The 21,171-nt window shown below is 44.3% G+C and overlaps 1 protein-coding gene across 1 annotated transcript in view; it reads right to left on the bottom strand.

The window, feature by feature from the left end:
* Nucleotides 1–988: 988 nt before the first annotated feature.
* The window catches only part of Bcorl1 (BCL6 corepressor like 1), a gene marked incomplete at its 3' end in the record, with an annotated part of 50,941 nt that continues 30,758 nt past the window's right edge, over nucleotides 989–21,171 (bottom strand). Inside the window, exons 7-13 of the mRNA XM_051178484.1 lie at nucleotides 17,869–18,034; nucleotides 16,775–16,855; nucleotides 14,499–14,909; nucleotides 9,759–9,982; nucleotides 4,576–4,797; nucleotides 2,254–2,420; nucleotides 989–1,134 (exon numbers count right to left, since the gene is read on the bottom strand). Coding sequence (XP_051034441.1) covers nucleotides 989–1,134; nucleotides 2,254–2,420; nucleotides 4,576–4,797; nucleotides 9,759–9,982; nucleotides 14,499–14,909; nucleotides 16,775–16,855; nucleotides 17,869–18,034 — 1,417 coding nt within the window. The remainder of the gene's footprint in view (nucleotides 1,135–2,253; nucleotides 2,421–4,575; nucleotides 4,798–9,758; nucleotides 9,983–14,498; nucleotides 14,910–16,774; nucleotides 16,856–17,868; nucleotides 18,035–21,171) is intronic.

The raw sequence follows: 21,171 nt of genomic DNA, 5'->3' as shown, positions 1-21,171 counted from the left end.
AAGTCGGGCTGGAGGGCCTGAGGCCTACTGGAACCTGTCGGGAGGGTGGCTGAGCTCAAGTCAAAACCTCGGCAGGTAACCTGTCATTCCCTTGTCTCCTCCCTGTAGCCTCTACAATACAAAGTTAGGCCCACCTCCTTCCCCTTCCATGGGGACCTTTAGTAGTTTTTCTTACTTCCTCCATTAATAGCTATTTACCAGCCTGTCTTAAGAGAAACTGAACCCTGATAGGGGTAGTCAGTGACTAATGGGGCTAAAGGTTAGGTGAAAGGAGGGAACAGACTGTTCTACCGCAGCTGAAGCCTGTGATGAGGGTCACAGATGCAAATCCCAATTGCAGCACCCATCACTCAGGCAATCTGAAGGACTAAGCCATGCTGTCACAAAAAGTTGAAGATTCTAATGCCCTGAGATAAAGTCAGAAGGGACTGAGAGCATAATCAAACTACATTCCCTTGTTTCATTCCTCTGTCCCACCTGCCCAAGTCAGGCAGAACAAGCTGCCTACCTGCAGACACATAATGCTACACCACTAGAGAGAAAAAATTAAATGCAGTGGCTTCTGGCCCTGGCCATAGGCCTGCATGTGACACTTCACTAGAAGATGGAGGGTGGGGAAGAGAAAAGAAAGAATGGAGAGAAAGGGACTATTGGAAAGCACAAGGAATATCAAAGTCACCAGGGGAGAAGGGCCATGAGGAACCAAGCTTCACAAACCTAGTGGGGAAATGAGTCCCTATAGGTGGTTAGGGCTTTACAGATATGGACACTCACAGCAAAGGACTTTTTAAAGTAGCTTGAGTGTCAAGACACTGAAGGAACATTGGAAGAGGGTGGACACCCCTCATGGGGGCTGTATAGGTCAGTCACTGAAGAGACTCAAGCCCCACCCCACCCCCTGCTGCCGCCGCCACCACAACCACCACCACAGGTTGAGGAATCCAAGGCCAACCTGGGGATACTGGCTGCAATTCTGGACCATGCTTACCACTGAGAAAGCGCTTCATGTTATCACTGCTGGCCAGCTTCATGGCTGTCTGGCCAGAGTAGGTAGCCAGTGTGGGATCAGCTCCATAGGATAGCAAGAGCCAGATGGTCTCCAGGTTGTCATTGACCACAGCATCGTGAACTGGCCTGTGGAGGTCATATAGGATCAGTGAGACAGGACTCAAGGGGGAAATTTTGAGGCTTCAGGCTACCATATGAGGGGAGGGGGGAAATACCATGGTGACCTCAGGGTATCCCCAATGGAACATGAGTAAGATTTAGAGCAGAGACACCACCTCTGCCCTGCAACTTCTACCCTATCTCATCGTGTTATTATCTTCTCTGCACTTGTTTTTCTTCTCTCCTCTATCTATCTCTCCTTTATGTTCCCCTGTATCTTCAGATGGTACTAGTGTAGCAGGGAACAGGTTCCTGGTGGAAGTTAAAATTAAAGCACATGTGGGTGGTTTTTGAAGAAGGACCCAGGTGACTGCTGAAGGGCAGGAAAGTAGGGAGGCTCCATGCCAGGTAGCAGCCAAGCAGAACCTGTACATTTTGATCTGGGTCCTTCTACTTGGCATGTAGCATCCCTTGAAACCTTCCTGAAGTAGATCCTTTGAGGAGAGTCGATTTAACTTGTTTCAAACACAGAGAGTGTTTATATTTGTGAATGTGTGTGCATTGATGTTATTCCATTTACTTACTTTTACTTACTTACACATTTATTATGTGTGTGCATGTGCATGAATATACATGTGTGGAAGTCAGAGGACAACTTGCAGGAATCAGCTGTCTCCTTCAACCATGGTGAACCCAAGATTGTGAGGTTTGACGGCAAGTGCCTTTACATACCAAGCCAATCTCCCAGACCTAGGTAGCACATTTCTTAAGTGCCCAGAAACCAAATCTGGAATGTCATTCCAAGATTAGCTTCCTGGTTTGATCCTAAGGCATCAATTCACATGAGACAAATGGCCCAGCAGGATGATATTCAGGAAGGTTGAATGGACCTGGCATGGGACAGGATGAGCCCTGGACAACCTCAGCCTTTCTTTAGTCCAGTGTGGACTGACCACCAAAGAACTCATCAGCTCCTGCCATAAGCTGGCTCCCTTCATCCCACAGAAATTGTTTCAAAAGGCTTCCTGGTAAGGCCTTTTTGACACTAGCAGCTGGACATGCTGCAGATATCTGTGCTAGAGTAAGACCTCCGCAGTGAAGGGCTGAACTGCGGTTTGAGACTTATCAGAGGAATGGCTTTCTTGCCTTGTGCCGTCCTGAGAGCTGCAGTTCACATTAGCCCCATGTTGTAACAGGATGTTGAGGATGTCAGTCCAGCCCCGGGAACAGGCCTCGTGCAGGGCCGTGTAGCCCGCATTGTCACGGTGATTCACGTCCTCACTATGCTTCTGGAGGCAGTAGAGAACAACGTCCTGTGGGGATGGGGATAGTTCTGTGAGCAAAGAGCAGTCTGATTTTGGGAATCATCCCTGGTAGACTCCACAAGTATCTGACAAGTCTCAGAGCCTGTCCTCTACAGGAGGGAACGAAATACACATTTCCACATCTCCTGTGAAGAAAGTCAGTCTTCAGCCTCCACTGCCAGGGCCCTAGCTCTGAGCTGTTGTTCCCTTGGCAGGAGGAAGAGATTTCTAGGTGGCGATCACTGCAAGACAGCAGTGGGGAGGCCTGTTCTTGACAGGGTCATAACATTCCAGTCACCACAAGCGCAACTCCGTTTTGTTTCCTTGCTTTGAGACAAGGTCTCATTGTATCCCGGGCTGGCCTTAAACTCTCTATGTAGCCCAGGATGACCTTGCATTTCAGATCATCCTGTCTCTGCCTCCTGAGTACTCAGGTTACAGGCATGTACCACTCCAATATATGCAGCACCGGGAATGGAGCCCAGGGCTTGTGCTTGCTAGGCAAAGCATCTGAGCTATACATCTCTAGCCCCACAATATACTTCTGTCACTCAGCCGCAGGTCATGCCTGCCTTCCAGAGGCTGGGGTGACAAAGTGACAGGACCAGCGGTAGAATTCAAATGCCTTGAAGGACTCCTGCTAGCCTAAGACAAGGCTATGAATAAACTGGGATGCCATTGGCTCACTGGCTTCCAGAATGTGGTACCCATCATTGTTCTGCTGTCAACACTTTCAGGAAGAGAAAGCTACCATGAACCTGGGCTGCGGCTGTTCCTTCCTGCACACAGAAACACTCTGCTACCTTTAGGCAGAACTCCTATGCTCTCACTAATACAGGTGTGCCCACTCTGGCCCAGATCAAGTGCCATCTCTGGTCCCTGCTTCTCCAATATACGCCTGTTACATTGCTTATCCGTGCATATTCAGGTCTCCCTGATAGTTATGTAGACACCCATACTAAGTATTCAAGAACCGTAAACTGGCTGCTTGATAGGGACCCCAGGAAATCTGCATAGCAGTCTGTACACTTATAGGTACAGAAAGCTTAATAAAGAAGGCAGCTAAGTTCACATCCACAAGTAAATCCTGAGGAAATCATGGAGAACGGGGAACATACATAGTCAAGTACATTGGTGTCAACAAAAACTATAAAGGATGAAAATGTACACCAACATTCAGCCTCAGGTAAATTTCATCAAGGGATATGAGGGAGTCCTTCCACTCCTCAGCACTTGAGAATCAAAAGACTTTCTGAACTCAGACAAAAATACCATCATAAATGACACTAGACACAATTTACCTGTTTTGTGGTGTTTTGAGAGAGGGTTTCTCTGTGTAACAGTTTTGTAGACCAGGCTGGCCTTGAACTCATAGAGATACACCTGCCTTTGCTTCCCAAGTGCTGGGATTAAAGGCATGTGCCACCACTGCCAGATGTTTTTGTTTGTTTGTTTGTTTGTTTGTAGATAGTCAGAGGTAACCCAGGACAGTTCTGAATTCACTATGTAGCTGAGGCTTGCCTACCTCTATCTCCCGGGGGTTGGGATTCCTACCTGGGTTATCCACTACACACATCTTGTCATATCATTTAATATTGCTAACTTTAGGTTTTTCTTTGCAATAAGATCAACCTCAATAGGCTTACATCAAATTCCTTAATATGACAAAATAAGTATTCAAGAAGCACTGCTTTCTCTGCCTTCCTTCCCATATATAAAGAAGTGAAGTTAGCTCTGGCTTGTTTATTGATTGAACATGCTCCTGCCCCTTCTACAAGAAAGCCAAAATGAGGAGGAATTACAGGAGATAAAGTGTGAACAGTAATCACCCCATGTTCCTTGGGTTGGAGGAGCCACTATATAGGCAAGCTAAGACAAAGTAAAAATTCCAAAACCCCCTTCCTAGCCAGCCTACGGATGTAGCAGGATGATACTGTGCCACTATTTCAATTGCATTTATCCTGAGTTGACTGTTCAGTGAGCATACCTTTCCACATACTGAGATAACACAAGGGGCAAAGCACCCTCAGAGGCAATGTGGGCAGTAGAGAGAGACCAGCCAGAATTGGGCCCCTAGAGGAGCCATTGGCATAGGTACTCCTCCCTGAGGTCCAGGCCAATGTCATCCTGTCTCTGCCTGTCTGCTCAGGGAGCGCTTACTTACCTTATAACCCAGACGAGCTGCTCGCTGCAGGAGGGTCTCACCGGCGTTTTTGTTTACTATGAGTCTCCGTGCCTCTGGGGGGATCTGTCGGGCAGTGGGTGATTCTGAGGCCTCTTCTGGGCCAGCACTTCGGTACTTGGAGGGTGTACATGGTTCTGTGGGCTTCACTGGAGTGGGAGATTTGCAAGATCGTGTCTTCTGCTGGCTCCAACGACCTTTGCTCTATAAAGAAGAAAGGAAGGTTCTAGGTCAGGGCGGGGAACATATATATCTAATTCATCATGGCCATGCCAAAGCCACCTCACTGCACTCATGTTGTGCTTTACTGACAGTTAAGCCAAGTGGCCCAGTGTCAGCTTGGACACTGGAGGCTAGGCTAGTCACTAACCATGTGAGGTTATTTTCAAAATGAAGAAGGCTTCTACATTTCTGTGGGTGGATGTTAAAAGTATAAGATCCTCAGCCCCACAAACCATGGCATGGCAGAAGGACACAAAATTGGGTAGAGACAGCCCAGCTTCTTTAAAACACTTGGCATGCTTCTTCTACCTGCTGTTGAGATTTTGGATAAGCCATGTCTGTATGTATTAAGAACAAAGAAACCCAAGAGACAGCAGTGTGACTGGCCACAATTTTCAATACCTTCACTCTGGTTGTATAACCTGTCCCCATATCCAACCTCACAGGCTTTCTCCATCTTTGTCAGACCATAGCCCAAGATTATGTTCAGGCCAATCAAGGGCAGTGGACTGTGAGGCTCTGGAACCAGACAGGGAGGGCCAGGGTTGAAGTTTGCTTCTGCCATCCACCAGTTATCACACCTGAAGTACAGCCTAACTCCTCTGAGCACTACTTTCTCCCTTGGAGGACCTCTGTGATAACAGACTACCACAAATGTTCTAGGAGTTCTGTTCTCGGAAGTGACCTATGGGTGCTTCTGGTTGCCCTTATTTTGAATTGAAGGTACACAGAAGGTTCCTATGTTTGTTTTCCTGTGTCTTCCTTGGTCTATGGAGGCACAGGTCACTTGTATGTTAAACTTGGGTTCTAGATGAGGAATAACTGTGTTGAAGTAACTGTATTCAAGGAACCACTGTATTGAAAGATGGGAGTAGCCTCAGATGCACGTGACTACAAGTCTAAGACATGAATGAAACTGAATGATACTCGAGGGGTGTTAGCTGGATTTAAGTATACCCAGCATACAAGAGCGACATGATACCACTAGAAGCCAGAACTATGACTGAGGGGCTGGCCACTATAATGGACCCTGAGAACCCTATTTCTGTCAGTCAAGCTCTTGTGTAGCTCCCTTTCCACATGGGACAAGGCTCACCTAAGTAATCAATAAGAGACTACAAAGTGGGGATCATAACTTTCAAAGCCAGAACCCCAGATACTGTGGTCCCTGTATGGTTCTCTCAAATCAAATCATTTTCTTTGGAGAAAGCCAGCAGTTCTTTGAGGAGACCCATGAGGAGAGGAAAAGAGGCCTCTTGCCAATAACCAGCATGATCACGGCAGCCATGCACATGCAGTACACAGAAAGCAACAGGCAGCATATCTTCCCAGTCCTCAAATAGACACAGCATTAACCTTAACTGCAACCTCATGCGACACCCTACACTGGGCTCAGCTAAGCTGCTCCTGAATTCCTGGTCTCAAGAAACTATGAGACAATATATGCTTATCGTTGTGTAGAACCACTAGATTTTAGAGTAATCTATTGTGCCACAATGGAGCTAACACGTATATTTACTCAAAGCTCTCAGATCATCAAGAGTTCACCTAACCCATGTTTCTTCTACACTATACTACACCACTCTTGCCCCAATGTCCTCTTTCTGCATGTCGAATCATATAATCCCACACCTCACTTCCTTACTTTGTTGCTGTTTTCTATGGGAAAGTCTTGCATCCCCTATGTTTGTTTTTTGTTCTTTTTTCTTTTCTTTTTAAATGTCCTTTAGGACTGTGTCTTAACTACATTTCTTAAGCTGACCTCCAACTCAAGAGATAATGCAACCTTTCTTTACCCTCTATATCTGGCTCTCCGGTTAGTTTTTAAGCCCCTTATGGGCACATTTCATATTGTCACCTTTTCTTTTGATGCTTCTAGCACTGAAATCATAGCTGGATACAGTATCAATCACAATTATGTGTTGACTTGATTCCAGCTATCGGTCTACAAAGCCCTGAGTAGTCAGAAAAGGTGCCTAGAAAGTTATATAAAGAAAGGTACACTAAGACAAAAGAAATAGGTTCAGGGGATCTGTACCCTCTGGTAGATCTGAAGATCATGAGAAGGTATGACCAGTTTCCATAGAAAACTGATGGGGGCGGGGTGGAGATACAATCCCTAGCAAGAAAGCACCGACCATGAGGATATGATACTGTTTTAGCACCAGGGAGATGGAGAATACAATGGCAGGATTGGAAGACACAGGGCAATGCACCCAGGTTTTTGCTTAGCTGAGCCAGGCTCCAAAGGATAAGTTCCTTTCTGGAGGCCAGGCTGCTAGAGCAAGCAAGAAGGGGGAGGAGTGGGGACAAGTAGGGGGACCCCCTCCCCCTCTCCTCTTCCCCCTGGCTCTGAGCCCCTGTGGGAAGAAGCCCTTGGCCAATGCCCCGCTTTAGTGTTGCAGAAGCGTCCCCCAGCCCTCCCCCTGCCTTGCTTTCTACTACAAAGCCCAGTGCCATGGGGGCAACTGGAGCAGGTGGTGATGACTGGGAGAGAAAGAAAGGCGGGAGGGAGGAAGGGAGGCCCTGGGGAGAGACAAAACCCTCTCCAGGAGAACGTTTTAGCAGACACATTGCCAGACAGAACCAGACAGAAGCATAAGAGTGTGCTGCTGAGTGTCAAGCGGCTGGCTACCTTTGTCTGGGATGGGGCCATCTGAGTATCCAGGAAGGATGGGGAGGAGGCAACAGGACCCCGAGACACCTCTCCCTGTCCCTCCCTGCCTCCCTCCCCCATTCTCTCAGAACTGCTTAAAGGTGGCAGTGTTTTCTGCCTACTTAGCCACTTCCCAGAGATGTCCCAGAAATAGGCAGAAAGCTCCTATTCAGAGATTGCAAGGCGCACTGACAACCAGAGCTCTTCCCGAGGCAGACAAATTTGGTTCATGGCCTGCTTCTGGCAAGCAGGCCCACTGAGTCACTTCACACCAGCCCTTTAAATGACTAGAATACAAGTGCCTACCTCCAAGAAACACTCAGGAATTGAAAGTGACAACAGGAGGGCTGGGATAGGGCTCAGTGGGTAAAAGCAATTGCCATACAAGCATGAGGGCCAGAGTTTGAATCCCCAGAACCCATACCAAAGCTGGAGTTGTGGCACAAGTGCTTACAAACCCAGCACTCTGTGGGAAGAATCCACAGAACATTTCATGCCAGCTCACCCAGTGTATGTAGCAGGAAAACAACAAAGAGAAATTCTCAAACAAGGTGGAATGTAAAGTCCTGCAATCAAGTGGTCCTCTGACCGCCACACTTGTGCCATAGCATGAATCTGCATTTACATACATGAATGGGTATACATGCCACGACACAAACACATACATTAAATAGGAAAGATGCTCTTAGTGCATGCAAGTTGGGCTTCTGTACTCGTCTCATAATCTATGTATTGCAGGGGATGGACACCCTGCCACAACAGGCCATAGCTTGTCATACTGTACTCTGCTTCTCTCATCCCTGTCTCTGTCTGAAGTGCAAGGATGCATACCAGCCCTCAGAGAACACTTTATGGTTATCAAAGCCTGTCACAGACATTGCCTCCTTTGTTCCCTGCAAGCACTCTTGTGAGACAGAAAGGGCAAAGAGCATCAGCTCCATTTTTAAAGATGAACAAATAAACTTGAGTGTCTTGTCTAAGCTGTAACAAGGAAAGGAGGGAGGAAGAAGGGGAGGGGGAAGACAAGCATCCATCCTAGTACCATTCGGGAATTCCTACTTGAAAACTAGACAGAAGGGTAAGAATCATAATTAACCAAACCAGCCCAACGTGGCCTTTTGATTTTGGGGTGTCAATGACAGATACCTATGAGGTACACACTGGACCTTCACTTCCTTTAAATTAAAACTCACACAATATGAGGACTGTCTTATTTTTCTTTAGTGGTACCTTAAAGAATCTAACACCAACACCAGTTGTTATGAACATCAAAACTAAATGAACTGGTGACTTTGAAAGAGTCAAAGAATGCTTGCCTGACTAACTGCTAAGGATCCAATCTAGGCTTCCTCCAGAGTCAAAGGAACAAGGCACAGGGCAGAGGACGCAGCTAACCTGGATCCTCAAGAATCTTTGGTCTAGAGAACAAACTCCTGGCTTCTACATGTTGTATCCTACCTTGATTGTCTCCGAAAACTCCGTCACTAGTGTCTAGTGAGTTAAACTCAGACAAAAGCTTCTTGATTGGATGTTAGCAATCTATTCAGGCTAGCACCCTGCCATATCCTTTAACCATACTGTAACTCCTCCAATGCTGGTGGGAGTGCAAACTTGTACAGCCACTGTGGAAACTAGTATGGTGGTTCCTCAGGAAAATGGGACTCAGTCTACTTCAAGATCCAGCAATTCCACTGTTGGGCATATACCCAAAGGATGCTCAATCATACCACAAGAACATATGCTCAGCTATGTTCATAGCAGCATTACTTGTAATAGCCAGAACCTGGAAACAATCTAGCTGCCCCTCAACTGAAGAATGGATAAGTGTGGTCCGTTTATACAATGGAGGACTATTCAGCAGTAAAACAACAAAACAAAAACATAAAAAAAGAAACAATGACATCATGAAATTTGCAGGCAAATGAATGGAACTAGAGAAAGCCATCCTGAGTGAGGTAACCGAGACCCAGAAAGACAAACACTGTATGTACTCACTCATAAGTGGACATTAGACGTAAAGCAAAGGACAAGCAGACTACAGGCCACAACCCTAGAGAACCTAGGTGACAAAGAGGACCCTAAGAGAGACACACATGGATCCACCTAGGAAGGAGAAAAAAGACAAGATCTCTGGAGTAAATTGGGGGCGTGGGGGGCAGGGAGGTGGATGGAAGAGGAAAGGGGATAAAGGAAAGGAGTGAGAAAAATCATATAACCCATTAAAAAGAGTGCCTGTCTCTCTAGCCCATACGCCCCACCCCCATGTTGATCTCTGGTGGCCACGCACCCTTGCCTCTTCTGATACATTTGCCATGTGCTTAGTCTTGCACTTTCGTTTTCCTGATGGCTTTTCTGAATTTTCAAGGCTGGCAGGTTCCTCCAGGTTATCTGGGAGGAAACCGTTTGGTGAGTCCGAGATCCCCTGGGCTTTGCTGGACAAGAGAAGATTCCTGTTCCTGAGGCAGTGCTCTGAATTTTGGGAGGAGGTCTTCTGCTTACGGGCCTTTGAATCTGGACAAAAAAAAAAAAAAAAAAAAACAGGAAAAAGATGACTGTGAGAGAAATGGAGCACCATCATTTAGTGCTCTGCCACACAAATCCCTCCTCTACCCTCAGGGGACAGTTTCCAGCCCTACCAGCAGGAGGCAGCCCATCTGACTGCCCCCCCCCACAATGTAGGTCATTTCAAAAGATCTCCCCATAGTCCAGATCAAACCTGAATCTCTTTTCAGCCTTTTCTTCATACCTCTTCCTTTTCCAAAATGAAAACCAAATTAGTAGTTTTGTTAAAGTATCAAGTACAGTGGGATGTAAGTTGAAAGTAGAAGGCTGACTTTAGGATCTCAGTTCTCCCTAACTAACTGTCCTGTTTATCACTGTCTGAAGACACCATCAACGCAACAGAAACTCCCCAATCCAGAAGGTGTTATGGGCCTACTTAAGTATAATGGCAGAAAGCTACTGCCTTCCATGATTGGAAAGTCATTGGTGTCACTGGTACGTGGCAATATCTGTCTAGAATTGTCATTTCCAAAAGGTCTGCTACAAACTCCACTAGCAAGAGCCTCACACCTTAGGGTCTGCCATAAACCTCTTGTATAAGTGACATAAACCATTCACTTGTATCTGTTAATAACAGGGTTGTGTGGCTTGTATGTGTGGATGTATATGTATGCTGTTGTGTGTGAGTGTGGGTACATGTATGCTACAGTGAGCATATGGAGGTCGGAGACCGACATCAGGTGTCAGTCCTCTCCTTCTACCTTAGACTGAGGCAGGGCCTCTCACTTGATGCTGCACTATGTAACAAGTCAGCCTTTAACTCAACTTGTAGCCAATGGCTCTGATTTTCTGATTCTCTTGCCTTTACCTCCCAAGTGCTGGGATTACAGACATTCCACCCAGCTGGTTTAGGTAGTACTGAGAATCAAACCCAAGCCTTTGTGCATTATAGGCAAGCATCCTAACCAACTAAAATCTACTACATTCTTATCCCTGGCTTACCATTAACTACGCAATGGCATAGAAGCAATCCACAATCTCTTTGAACCTCAGTGTCCATATGTATAAATGGGGAGAATATAAATCAAGTCCCAGAAATGGTAGCAGAATTAACTGAGGTGATACAAACGAAATTTTCTGTACAGTGTTAGAAAGATTAAGGTGTCGATATTATAAGACTTCAGTGCAAGATTGCACACAACAGATCAGTAAGGCTGTGAACTAACTACAACCTGAGTTTCTACCACCTGTGAAATTAAGGGATTTAAATCTCAGAGTTCTCAACTCACTCCCACCCCAAACTTGACATGGACTCTCATATGTGAAGTTGCCAACAAAACACAATGGAGAATCGTCTATAGATTATGCATGTAAGAAAGAAGCCCTAGCTGTCATACTACACCTTCTTCCACCTAGCATAATAATGGGTTCTGACAATATATTCAGGAAATACTGTGCTACATGATCTCAGCAAGAACACTCTAACTCAGGGCTTTTTTCCCTTGATTTTTTTTTTAATTTAAACTGTTTTCCAGACAAAATATTTTGAACATTTCCCCTCCCCCAACTCTTCCAGATCCTCCCCACCTTTCTACCTACCCAATTCCAACATGTTCTTTCTGTCTCTAAAAAAGTAAAACAAAGACCAAACCAACAAAAACCCAGCAAGACAAAAAAATAACAAAACAAAACAGCATGGAGTTCATTCTGTGCTGCCCAACTACTCATGGGTGTGGGGGTCTGACCTCAAGTGTGAATATACCCAGTGACAGTCACTGAAACAAAATGAATTTTCACTTTTCCAGCAGGTTTTTTTTTTTTTTTTTGTGAGACAGGGTTTCTCTGTGTGTGTAGCCCTGGCTGTCCTGGAACTGGCTCTGTAGACCAGGATGGTCTTGAACTTAAAGATACACCTGCCCTGAAATTCCAAGTGCTGGGATTAAAGGCATGTGCCACCACCACTAGGCTTCTTGTTTTTAAAACAGACTCTCAGTATATACTCCTACATGGCCTAAAACTCACTATGTAGACTAGTGTAGTCTAGAACTCATGAAGATTTACATACCTGTGCTTCTTGATTCCTATAAATAAAGGCATACACTACCATGCCCAGTCTTAATCCAGGGCTTCTGATCTAACAAGTTTGGGTTAAAACAAGATTAAGGAACAGAACTATGCGCTGTGAAAACTGTAGGAAGCATAAGGAAACCACATTGCAGAGTTCAATAAAGAGGAAAATAAACAGATCTATTCCATGTACCAAAGTCAGGGCAACTGCAAAAGACCTACGGCTTTATGCTAGCCTACAAAAGCAGAGTGAAGGTGACAGACAGGTGCATGGAAATAGGTCCTTCTACCTCTTTTGCAGACTAAAAAGGCAGACAACCAAGTACAGGATTTAAGGAGAGGTTATGAGACTTAGATAGGAGTAGGGTGATCTGCCTAGTTTGTCCATTTCCCACTCCTCTGACATTGACCTGAAAGCCAGATAATAAGTAGGTAAGAGAGACTGGAGCTTTATGAGGAGAGAGATGTTTGTTGAGAAATTCCCACATGGGCTGGAAAGATGGTTCAGTGGTTAAGAGATGCTGTTCCAGAGAACACAGGTTTGATTCCCAGCATTCACATAGGTTCACAACTATCTGTAACTCCAGTTCCAGAGGATCCGATGTCCTTTTCTGGCCTCCTCAGGCACATATGTGTACAGACACACATACAAGGAAAGCACTCATAAACTGAAAAAGGAATCCCCAAAAAAAATATATTTAGAAAGAGATTTCTGCATGAAGAAGAGATGTGCCAATACCAGTGGCCTCAAGCTCCCAGACATACCCAAGAAGAAGGATGTACTTTTCAACAGATACCTTGATCACTGGTATTCTCCATGTTTACTGTAGATGTTCTAGCAAAGACTATCTAAGTCCCTATTACAATGCTGTGGCAACTTCTCTCTCTTTGTGTGTACTGGGTAGCAAATGGGACCAGGAAACTCCAGAGAGGTCCTTCTAATTGAAAGAGCACATGCTGTTAATTTTAGCACTTGGGAGGCAGCAGAGGCAGGCGGATCCCTGTGAGTTTGAGGACAGCCTAGTCTAGAGATTTTCAGGAGAGCCAAAAAGCTACGTAATAGAGACCCCCCCAAAAAAAAAACAGCAAAAAGGAAGAAAAATAAAAAGAGCTGATAACTCAATGAGAAACTCCCAAGCTAGGAAAGCAGCCTTCATTAGAGAGGACTGTGTGATACAAAAGCTTCTTGTCATCCTAACAAGAGGCTGAGGCCAATGGCTTGACAACTCATTCATGACCAATCCATTATGGTTCTGGCAAAAGGAGGGGAAAATTGCCCCACTTGTTCAGATAGTTGATGAAAATGAGCTCAATTACCCTCGAGTGTAGGGACAGGTATCATATACATCTCCACTTACACAGAGTCAGAAATGAGGTTAAGCCTTCTTTGCATTTTAGTATACCCAGGATCTACTGCCTACTGAATGTGAGCTGCTTCTGTTTTAGCTAATAAAGGGACTATACATATTTATCAGCAGCTCAGAGTAAATACACTGTAAGAGACAATTGATTGTTGCTTCCACGGATGCAGTCAGAGAATAAGGAAAGAGAAACATGTTCCTATGGAATCCAGAAATGGTCTTTTAGTTCAATTAGAAACTATATATGGGCACTGGCCTAAACTGTACTCGTTGAAGGATATTGGTATGATCCTCTTGTCTATCCCTCCAAGGTCAATCATATTTAAAGCATTAGACATGGCCAGAAAAGGTTTTCTTTCTGAACTGCCTGCTTTCACAGCTCAGGACCAACAAATACTCTGCCACCTGTTACCTCAACTTTGCACAGACTCTAAAAAAAACTCCTTGTGGCTTTAACAGAGAAATCAGGTTTTACATATTTTAAGTTTTTATGTTGCCTTTATAGAACTACTACATTTCATTTTGGTTTATGAGTAGAGGCATCCCAGGTATGGAAGCTAATACCTTCCTTATTTGTTTTGAGACAGGATCTTACTATGTAACCCAGGGTGGCTTCAAACTCACTGTCCTCTTACCTCAACCTCCTAGTGCTTTGATGAGCAGCTTATAACACCACACCTGGTTCCTCTTTCTTTTTAAACCCAAGAATAAAAAAGGGAAAACCTATATTCTCCAAAGAAGACTTGACTCAAGCCAACCAGAACTCCCTAGTATAACTCTGGCCTATGCCAAGAAGATCATCATAGCATGGACCACAGGTTCAGATGTCTGTAAGAAACCAGAAGGCAAGGGTCTCCACGTCCCCAGCTTACCTGTAGGCTAGTTGGAATTCATTCTTTCTAGATTCAAAGCCCCATACTCAAAATGGACCTGAGTGACCCCCTTGTGACAGCCGAAGACCATAGCACGGGGTTCCTTTCAGTCCTACAGCCTTCGACTGGTGAAGTGGTGAATAGGAAGTATTAATGCCACTGTGCCTGAAGTTTCCCAGCTGACTTCACAACAGCAATGACAGGCAGCCACATGGCCAACCTTACCTGCTCTCCCTTTCCGCCGCTGCTCTTCTTCTTGTTCTATCAAGTACTCTCCAGTCTGGTATTTTCGGCTCTTCTGTCGTCTCCGTTTCTTTCTCTTCACCAGGCCCTCCTCCTCCTCATCATCATCATCTTCTTCTTCTTCATCCTCCTCTTCATTGGTGTCCCACATTTGCCGGGCAGCCTCTGTCCTCCAGGGCATCTCTCGGGCTCGCCACAGATGTCTGCGGCCTTGGCTCAGCAGGGTCTTGTCCTGGGCATGATGACTGCGGTACTGTGTGTCCCTTTGGGTCTTTCTCACCTTTCTTCTCTTAGCTGGGGTCGGAGCCACCTCCTCCTCTTCCTCTGTAGGGAAGACCTCCTGGCTTCCCATGTCACTGTCTGCCATACCAGCGAAGGAGCTACAGATGCTTCCTACAGATGAGATATACAGAAGACTTTCAGGTGCTTCTTGAAGGGATTAAGTATGGTACCAACACAACTGTCCTGGAGTAGGAATTTGTAGGCCTGAACTCAAGGTCAGGCTCTGTCCATTATTAGTGGTACATTTACCTCAAAGGACAATTCCGGGGCTCAAATGAAGTCTTTCAGTCTTAAGTACTTACTTTACAGAGTACAAAATAGCATACAATTATAAAGTACTAAAAACCATCCTTACTCACCTATGACACAATTACTTGAATTCATTTCGCAAAATCTTGCTTAGTGTTTACCAGCAGCTAAACATGAGATAAAGGGCAAGCAAGAGAGAGAGCTACAGTTCTCTGCTTGTTAGTAAAGATGGTCTGAGCTGAAGTCAAGGGGGTAAGGAAATCTGGTACTAGAACTTAGGCCCCGATAACTCTATGGTTCACCAGTATGGCCAACAGAGCTACCCTGGCCAAGCAAAATCATCACAAAAGAAGAGTATCTCTAACAGAGATGCAAGGAGTCTCTTTCCTATGACACAGCCTGACTCAAGCATGTTATAGTAGAACAGAGTGGGCCTGTTTCCATTAAACTGATCCCACCCCCTACAGAGTAGCCAGAAGTTCAAGAGTGGAGTTTTCTCTCTAGTCCATCTGCCCATCCACTACAGCTAGCTGTTCCTTGCTGCTGGGAAAGCACACTCCTTCCACTCCTGAAAACCCTGAGACAAACAGCATCTTTCCTACTCTCCTGGGCCACCTTGCCAAGAGGCTATTTTCTCTCTCCTCACTTACTCTTAACAATGCTAACAATAAAAGCACAATTCTAAATTGGCCTGGTTTTACACTACAGAGATCTAACAGCTTCATTGTAAGCAACACTACCACGTTTCTCTGAAAGCCCAGCTGTTAACTCAACAAAGCCCTAGACCCCCGTGAGGTCAGCAGAAGACAGAAATGGTTAGAGGGGAAAAGCTGCCCTTGCCCAAAGCTTCAACTACCCCACTAAACTTTGCATTATATGGACCAGACAGAGAACAGAGTGTTCTAGCTAATCTAATATTATGGTTAATACAGAATCACCACAGAGATCACTCAGAAATCACCAATTTCCAAACAATCAAACACAGCACAATGTGTTTAACACAAAAACAGGATTGGCCATAATGTTATCACTCTTTGATGATTCAGGGGACACTTCAGGACTTTGCGAGGCCTCCAGGCCATGACTGTAAGTCCTAACTACCATAGAGCTTGCCATGTGCTGAGGTACCAGTTAACAGGATGTCAGATCATTGACTTTTCATTGGGCCATGCTTCTCCATTCCTTCTAATTTGCAAGGAAATCTGAGTGAATTCAGGCAACCATCTCTGTCTTGTGTACCAACAGAGAGCCAGCAGAAAGAGTACAAGCTGGAAACTATCTTCTTTAGAACCTAGACAAGTTCAGTGGACCAAAAGCGATTGTCCCTCCCCAGAACACTCAATGGCCTTTCCAATTTTGATAATTCCTATCACATTGGGTGATGAGTTTAAAGCCTAAAGGTTGAATTCTATACATGAGATGGGCCCTAATGATCATGAGATGCAAAACTCTTTAATACAAACAAATTTCCTGAGTGGCAAGGGCTTTTCTTCTTTCCATCACTGGCTCTTAAGATAATGCCAAACCCCTAATCTAACATAGCTAAGAAAACTGTCTAAAATTGTAGGAGATCCCTCTGCCCCCACCTAGGACTCTCTTGTCCCTACAAGGAGGCTGTCATTTTAGCATAGGGAAGCAAAATCCCAATTGTCTACTTGCACCAATGGCAAACTCATTCAACCTTTTCAAAGAAGTCAAGGCAAGGTTTTACTTTTAGTCTTACTCACCAGACTGACTGCGTGTCCGAGTGCTCAGAACCACAGGGATGAAGTCACGGAAACTGCTCTTTGCTTTCTTTTCCAAGGAACCTGGAGTGATGTGTGGTGTAGGAGAAGACAGTAGAAATATCGCAATTAGAAATCTATAAACCAGAAAGCCCACGTGGGATGTTCAAATGAGAAAACCAAAAGGTTTGTATTGACCCTGCAGCTTGCTTGGCTTAACCCAACTGACTCTCCTTATGCCACCATCACTACCCATCTTTTTGGGCATGGTGGTTTAGAAAACTGGGGGCTGGGCCATTTTTACTGGCATCAATAAAGGCAATGCACTGAATCAATTGAACAGCATGCCCAAAATTGGAATATTTGCCTACATAACTCAAAGGTTGTTGGATGTTTGTTATGTTCCGAGCTATAGCTTATTCCATACAAGAGCAACCTCATTAGCAAGGTAATGCAGGAAGAAGTGGACAAATGGAAATAGGTATACAAGGGCAAAGTAAAAGACGTAATTCATGTCCAATGAGCAAGAACATGAACATGGACTATCAGAGTATACAGGGAAAGTATATCCCATACCCAACCCAAACATTCTGGGTATCCTTAACTGATAAAAAGGGTTTGAGACATCTGTAAACCTTTCTAGCAAGCTAGCTAGTCAGCTATGGATTTTTTCTTTTTGGAATGGGAGTTTTCCAACATACCTAAAGGTAGAAGAAAACAGTGTTATGAATCCCAATTCTGCCTCTTTTTTTTTTTCTTTCTTTTTTTGGGTCCAAGTACTCTTACAGCTGCTTCTTATTTAAACCTTAATACCAACTCATGGAAATGGGTTAGTGACTCTATTGTAGGACTGCTACCTATCTGTTTGCAAGCCACCTTATTCAATGTTAAGACTTCAGAATGTGTGGTATTCTAATGCATTAGTCCATATCTACCCCTCCCAGCTGTTGACTTAGAGGTTCCAATTCTTTCTCTACTCCACAGCAGAGAAGGCTCCATTTTCTACTCAATCTTTCAGCCATTCTCTCTCCACCAAAACCCTACTGCATCCCTCTGGAGCTCAGGTTATAAGGTCATTCATGGCCTTTGGGACCTACCTTCCTCGTGACCATCAGCTCGTTTTCCTGGAGGCTGGGACTCTGGCTTTGTTGGCTTCCAGTGCTTGTGCTTTCCCCTGACTCCATTGTGCTCTTTTCCGGAATCTGAAGCCCCTTTGGGGCTTTTCTTGGTGGGTTCCTGAGGGTCTCCAGGCAGCTTCCGGCACTGAGAAAAAGTAGAGTCAGATCTGAGGTCAGCTTTCCGTTTTAAGAATGTTCTCCCAGGGTCAAGTTATGTGTTGCTGCTTTTGCATGAATGTGTATGTCACAGTATTATAGGACACACTGAGCTATTAAGGCTCTTGGGCTCAGTCAAATACCCTTGCTGGTCCCTTCAGGCATCCATGTAACTTTAAAGAGGTCTACAGAATCTGGATTCTTGGCCCCTGAACATGCATCCAAAGTTGTTTTAAAAGGTTCAAAGGCCCCATACTTGGCATATACATACACAGGCAAGAGATAGGCATTAAACAAAAATTCCACTTCTGCAAATTGGACAGTTACATGGTTTAAGCAACTTCACTGTGAATGGTTGTACTATAAACTGACAATAATTCTCAGAACAGTCAAGACAAACTTTTCTCATGTATCAGCTAATATCAGAAAATAGATTCAACTACAGCAAGGAGAGGAATATTCACAGGGGGTACAATTCCCATCTCCTTACGAATAAAACCGACAAGGCCAGGTCTAGTATACCATTTACAAGAAGCTGAGGATATATTAAAGGAAGCTTTATACTCTATCACTTTGAATGCTACCATTTGCTCTATCATAACACTACCTCAATGACAGAGGATGAAACTAAGACTCTAAGACAAGAGGTCAACTAACTTTTTCTGGGCCAAACACTAACTCAAGGGATACCATTTACCTGGCTACCCTGCAAGGTAGCTCATTTACAACTGTAGTAAGAAAGATGGAGCTGGGACTAAGTACTGGCTTCTGGCCCTCATATCTGAGACTCTCCTCACTAGCTTTTAATATCTCCTTCCCTATTTGCTTCATCGACTGTTTCTGCTCAGTCCCATTCCCACCTACTGCTGATTACACACTACAGGAACTCCACCCCAAAGCCACAGGTTACAAGGTTTGAGGTCCCTCCACGCCACTAAACAAGAAATGGAATAAGATAGATGTTTCTATTACTGAGGTTCTAGGGAATGTGAAATTAAGTTTTAAGAAGACAGGAAGAATTAAACATACTCCAAGTCAGCGGGGCACTCAGGGAGAAGAGCCAAGTGGATCTCTGAGTTCGAGGACAGCCTGGTCTATACAGCAAGTTTCAGGACAGCCAGGATTATATAGAAAAAAACTTGTCTCAAAACAAAACCAAAAAATTAAAAACAAAACAAAACAAAACAAAAACTCAAAAGCCTACTTGAAGTTATGTGGTAGTTAATCTTGATTTGTCAACTTGGCTGGATTGACAAACTGATACATGACTCTCATTGTATCTGCATTTTTATCTAAAGAGAATTAACTAAGGATGGAAGAGGCCTACCCTAAAGGTAAAGAGCATCATGCCATAGGCTGAGGACCCAGATAGAAAAGGGAAAAATGATGGGCTGGGGAGGTAGTTCAGTGGGTCTAGTTCTTGCTGTAAGAGCATGAGGACCTGAGTTTCATCACCAGAAAAATAGTTAAGTATGGTGGTACATGCTTTTAATCCCCGCACTGGGGAGGCAGAGCTTGGTGCATCCTTCAACAAGTCTAGGATGATTGGTGAGCTCCTGATGCTAGAGAAAGACCCTGTCTCAAAACACAAAAGTAGATAACTAATAAGGAATCACACCCAAGACTGACCTTGGGTCTGCACAGGTACCTGCATACATATACACCACACACATGAGCACACCCAAACACAAAATAGGAAAATGGAAGCCCTCATTCATATTTTCATTCTCTCCCTACTTGCTTCCCTTTTGGCTACCAAGGCCTGTTGTTCTACTCCACTGCACTCTTTCTACTATGAGGCACTGAAATTTCTGAATCCACGAGCCAAAACTATTCCTTTCTCGTTGTTTTCTCAGATACCTGGTCACTGGCATGAAGACTAACGCATATGTTTTCCCATAATCAAACTATGAGTTCCTATGAACCAAAGTGTTAGGAAACAAAAAACTGGGGAGAAAAGAGAAAGATGTAGATGACTGCTTAAAATCTGACCTTCAGGTACATCCAAAGAACAACTATTTTAAGCCAGAAGAAATAAAGTTAAATGCACATAAAATTAAACATGTCTTGATTTATTTGTAAATATTGTTTTTAGCTGCCTCTCTTGAATATAGATCATTAACTTTTACTTCCTAAGGTAGACATAACAGAACACCTAGAAAAGATTTGTCTTTGTATCTTCTTCAAGGGCAGCAGTGAAAGTAAAAATATATGATGCACTCCAACTACTTGGGAAGTTGGGAGGATGAAGAAATCAAGATCAATGTTCAGGTTAACAGAGTTTTGAAACACGTTTCAAAGAACAAGAATAAAGTATAGGCAGCATCAAATGAAACATAATTCTTTGGCAGGCAAGATGCATTAGCAGGTAAAGGTACTTGCTGTTACATACAATGATGTGAGTTCAAGCCTTGGTACCCACACAGCAGAAAGGGAATGGCTGAAATTGTCCACTGACCTCTACACAGATGCTGAACAGGCATACCATACATTTATGCACATGAGCACAGAAAACAAATATAAATGTAACAAAATTGTTCAAAGAAACATAATTCAAGCAAGTAACAGGAATGTAGTATGCCTCTTAAGCCACCCGCAGCAATGGGTTGTTTTGAATTAACACCTCTATCTTAGCTTAGTTATCAGTCACATGTTTCTCAACAAAATGGGACCTAACAAGACACCTAGATTACTTGGTCTCCAGAGGAAAAAAACTGGAAGTGCTATTTGCCTTCACCTTATCTTGTAACTTTTATTCTCTGTTCCCTTCATTTCTAAACTGGCCTACTGAGCTAGTCATTTCCTATAGGAAGGGCTATGCCTACTGTCATTAACTCAACATGGCAAGACATAAGCTCCATGAGGGCAGGAGCTATTCTATTTGTGATACTCAAAACAAAAGCAGCCACTGACACCAACTGAGTGCTTAATTATGTGCCAAGTGCTATTTTAAGCACTTGTACACCATCCCATTAATTGTAACAGCTTTACTGAGCTATGCTATACAATTCACTTACTTACATGCACAATGCTATTGTTTTCAGTATAAACACAGAATTGTGTAACTATTACCACTGGCCTCATACAGGAACTTTCTCACCGCCCTGAACAGAAACCCTACTCCTA

Source organism: Phodopus roborovskii, unplaced genomic scaffold, assembly GCF_943737965.1.
Source record: "Phodopus roborovskii unplaced genomic scaffold, PHOROB, whole genome shotgun sequence".
Lineage (NCBI taxonomy): Eukaryota > Metazoa > Chordata > Mammalia > Rodentia > Cricetidae > Phodopus > Phodopus roborovskii.
This window is presented reverse-complemented; position numbering and strand designations above follow the sequence as displayed.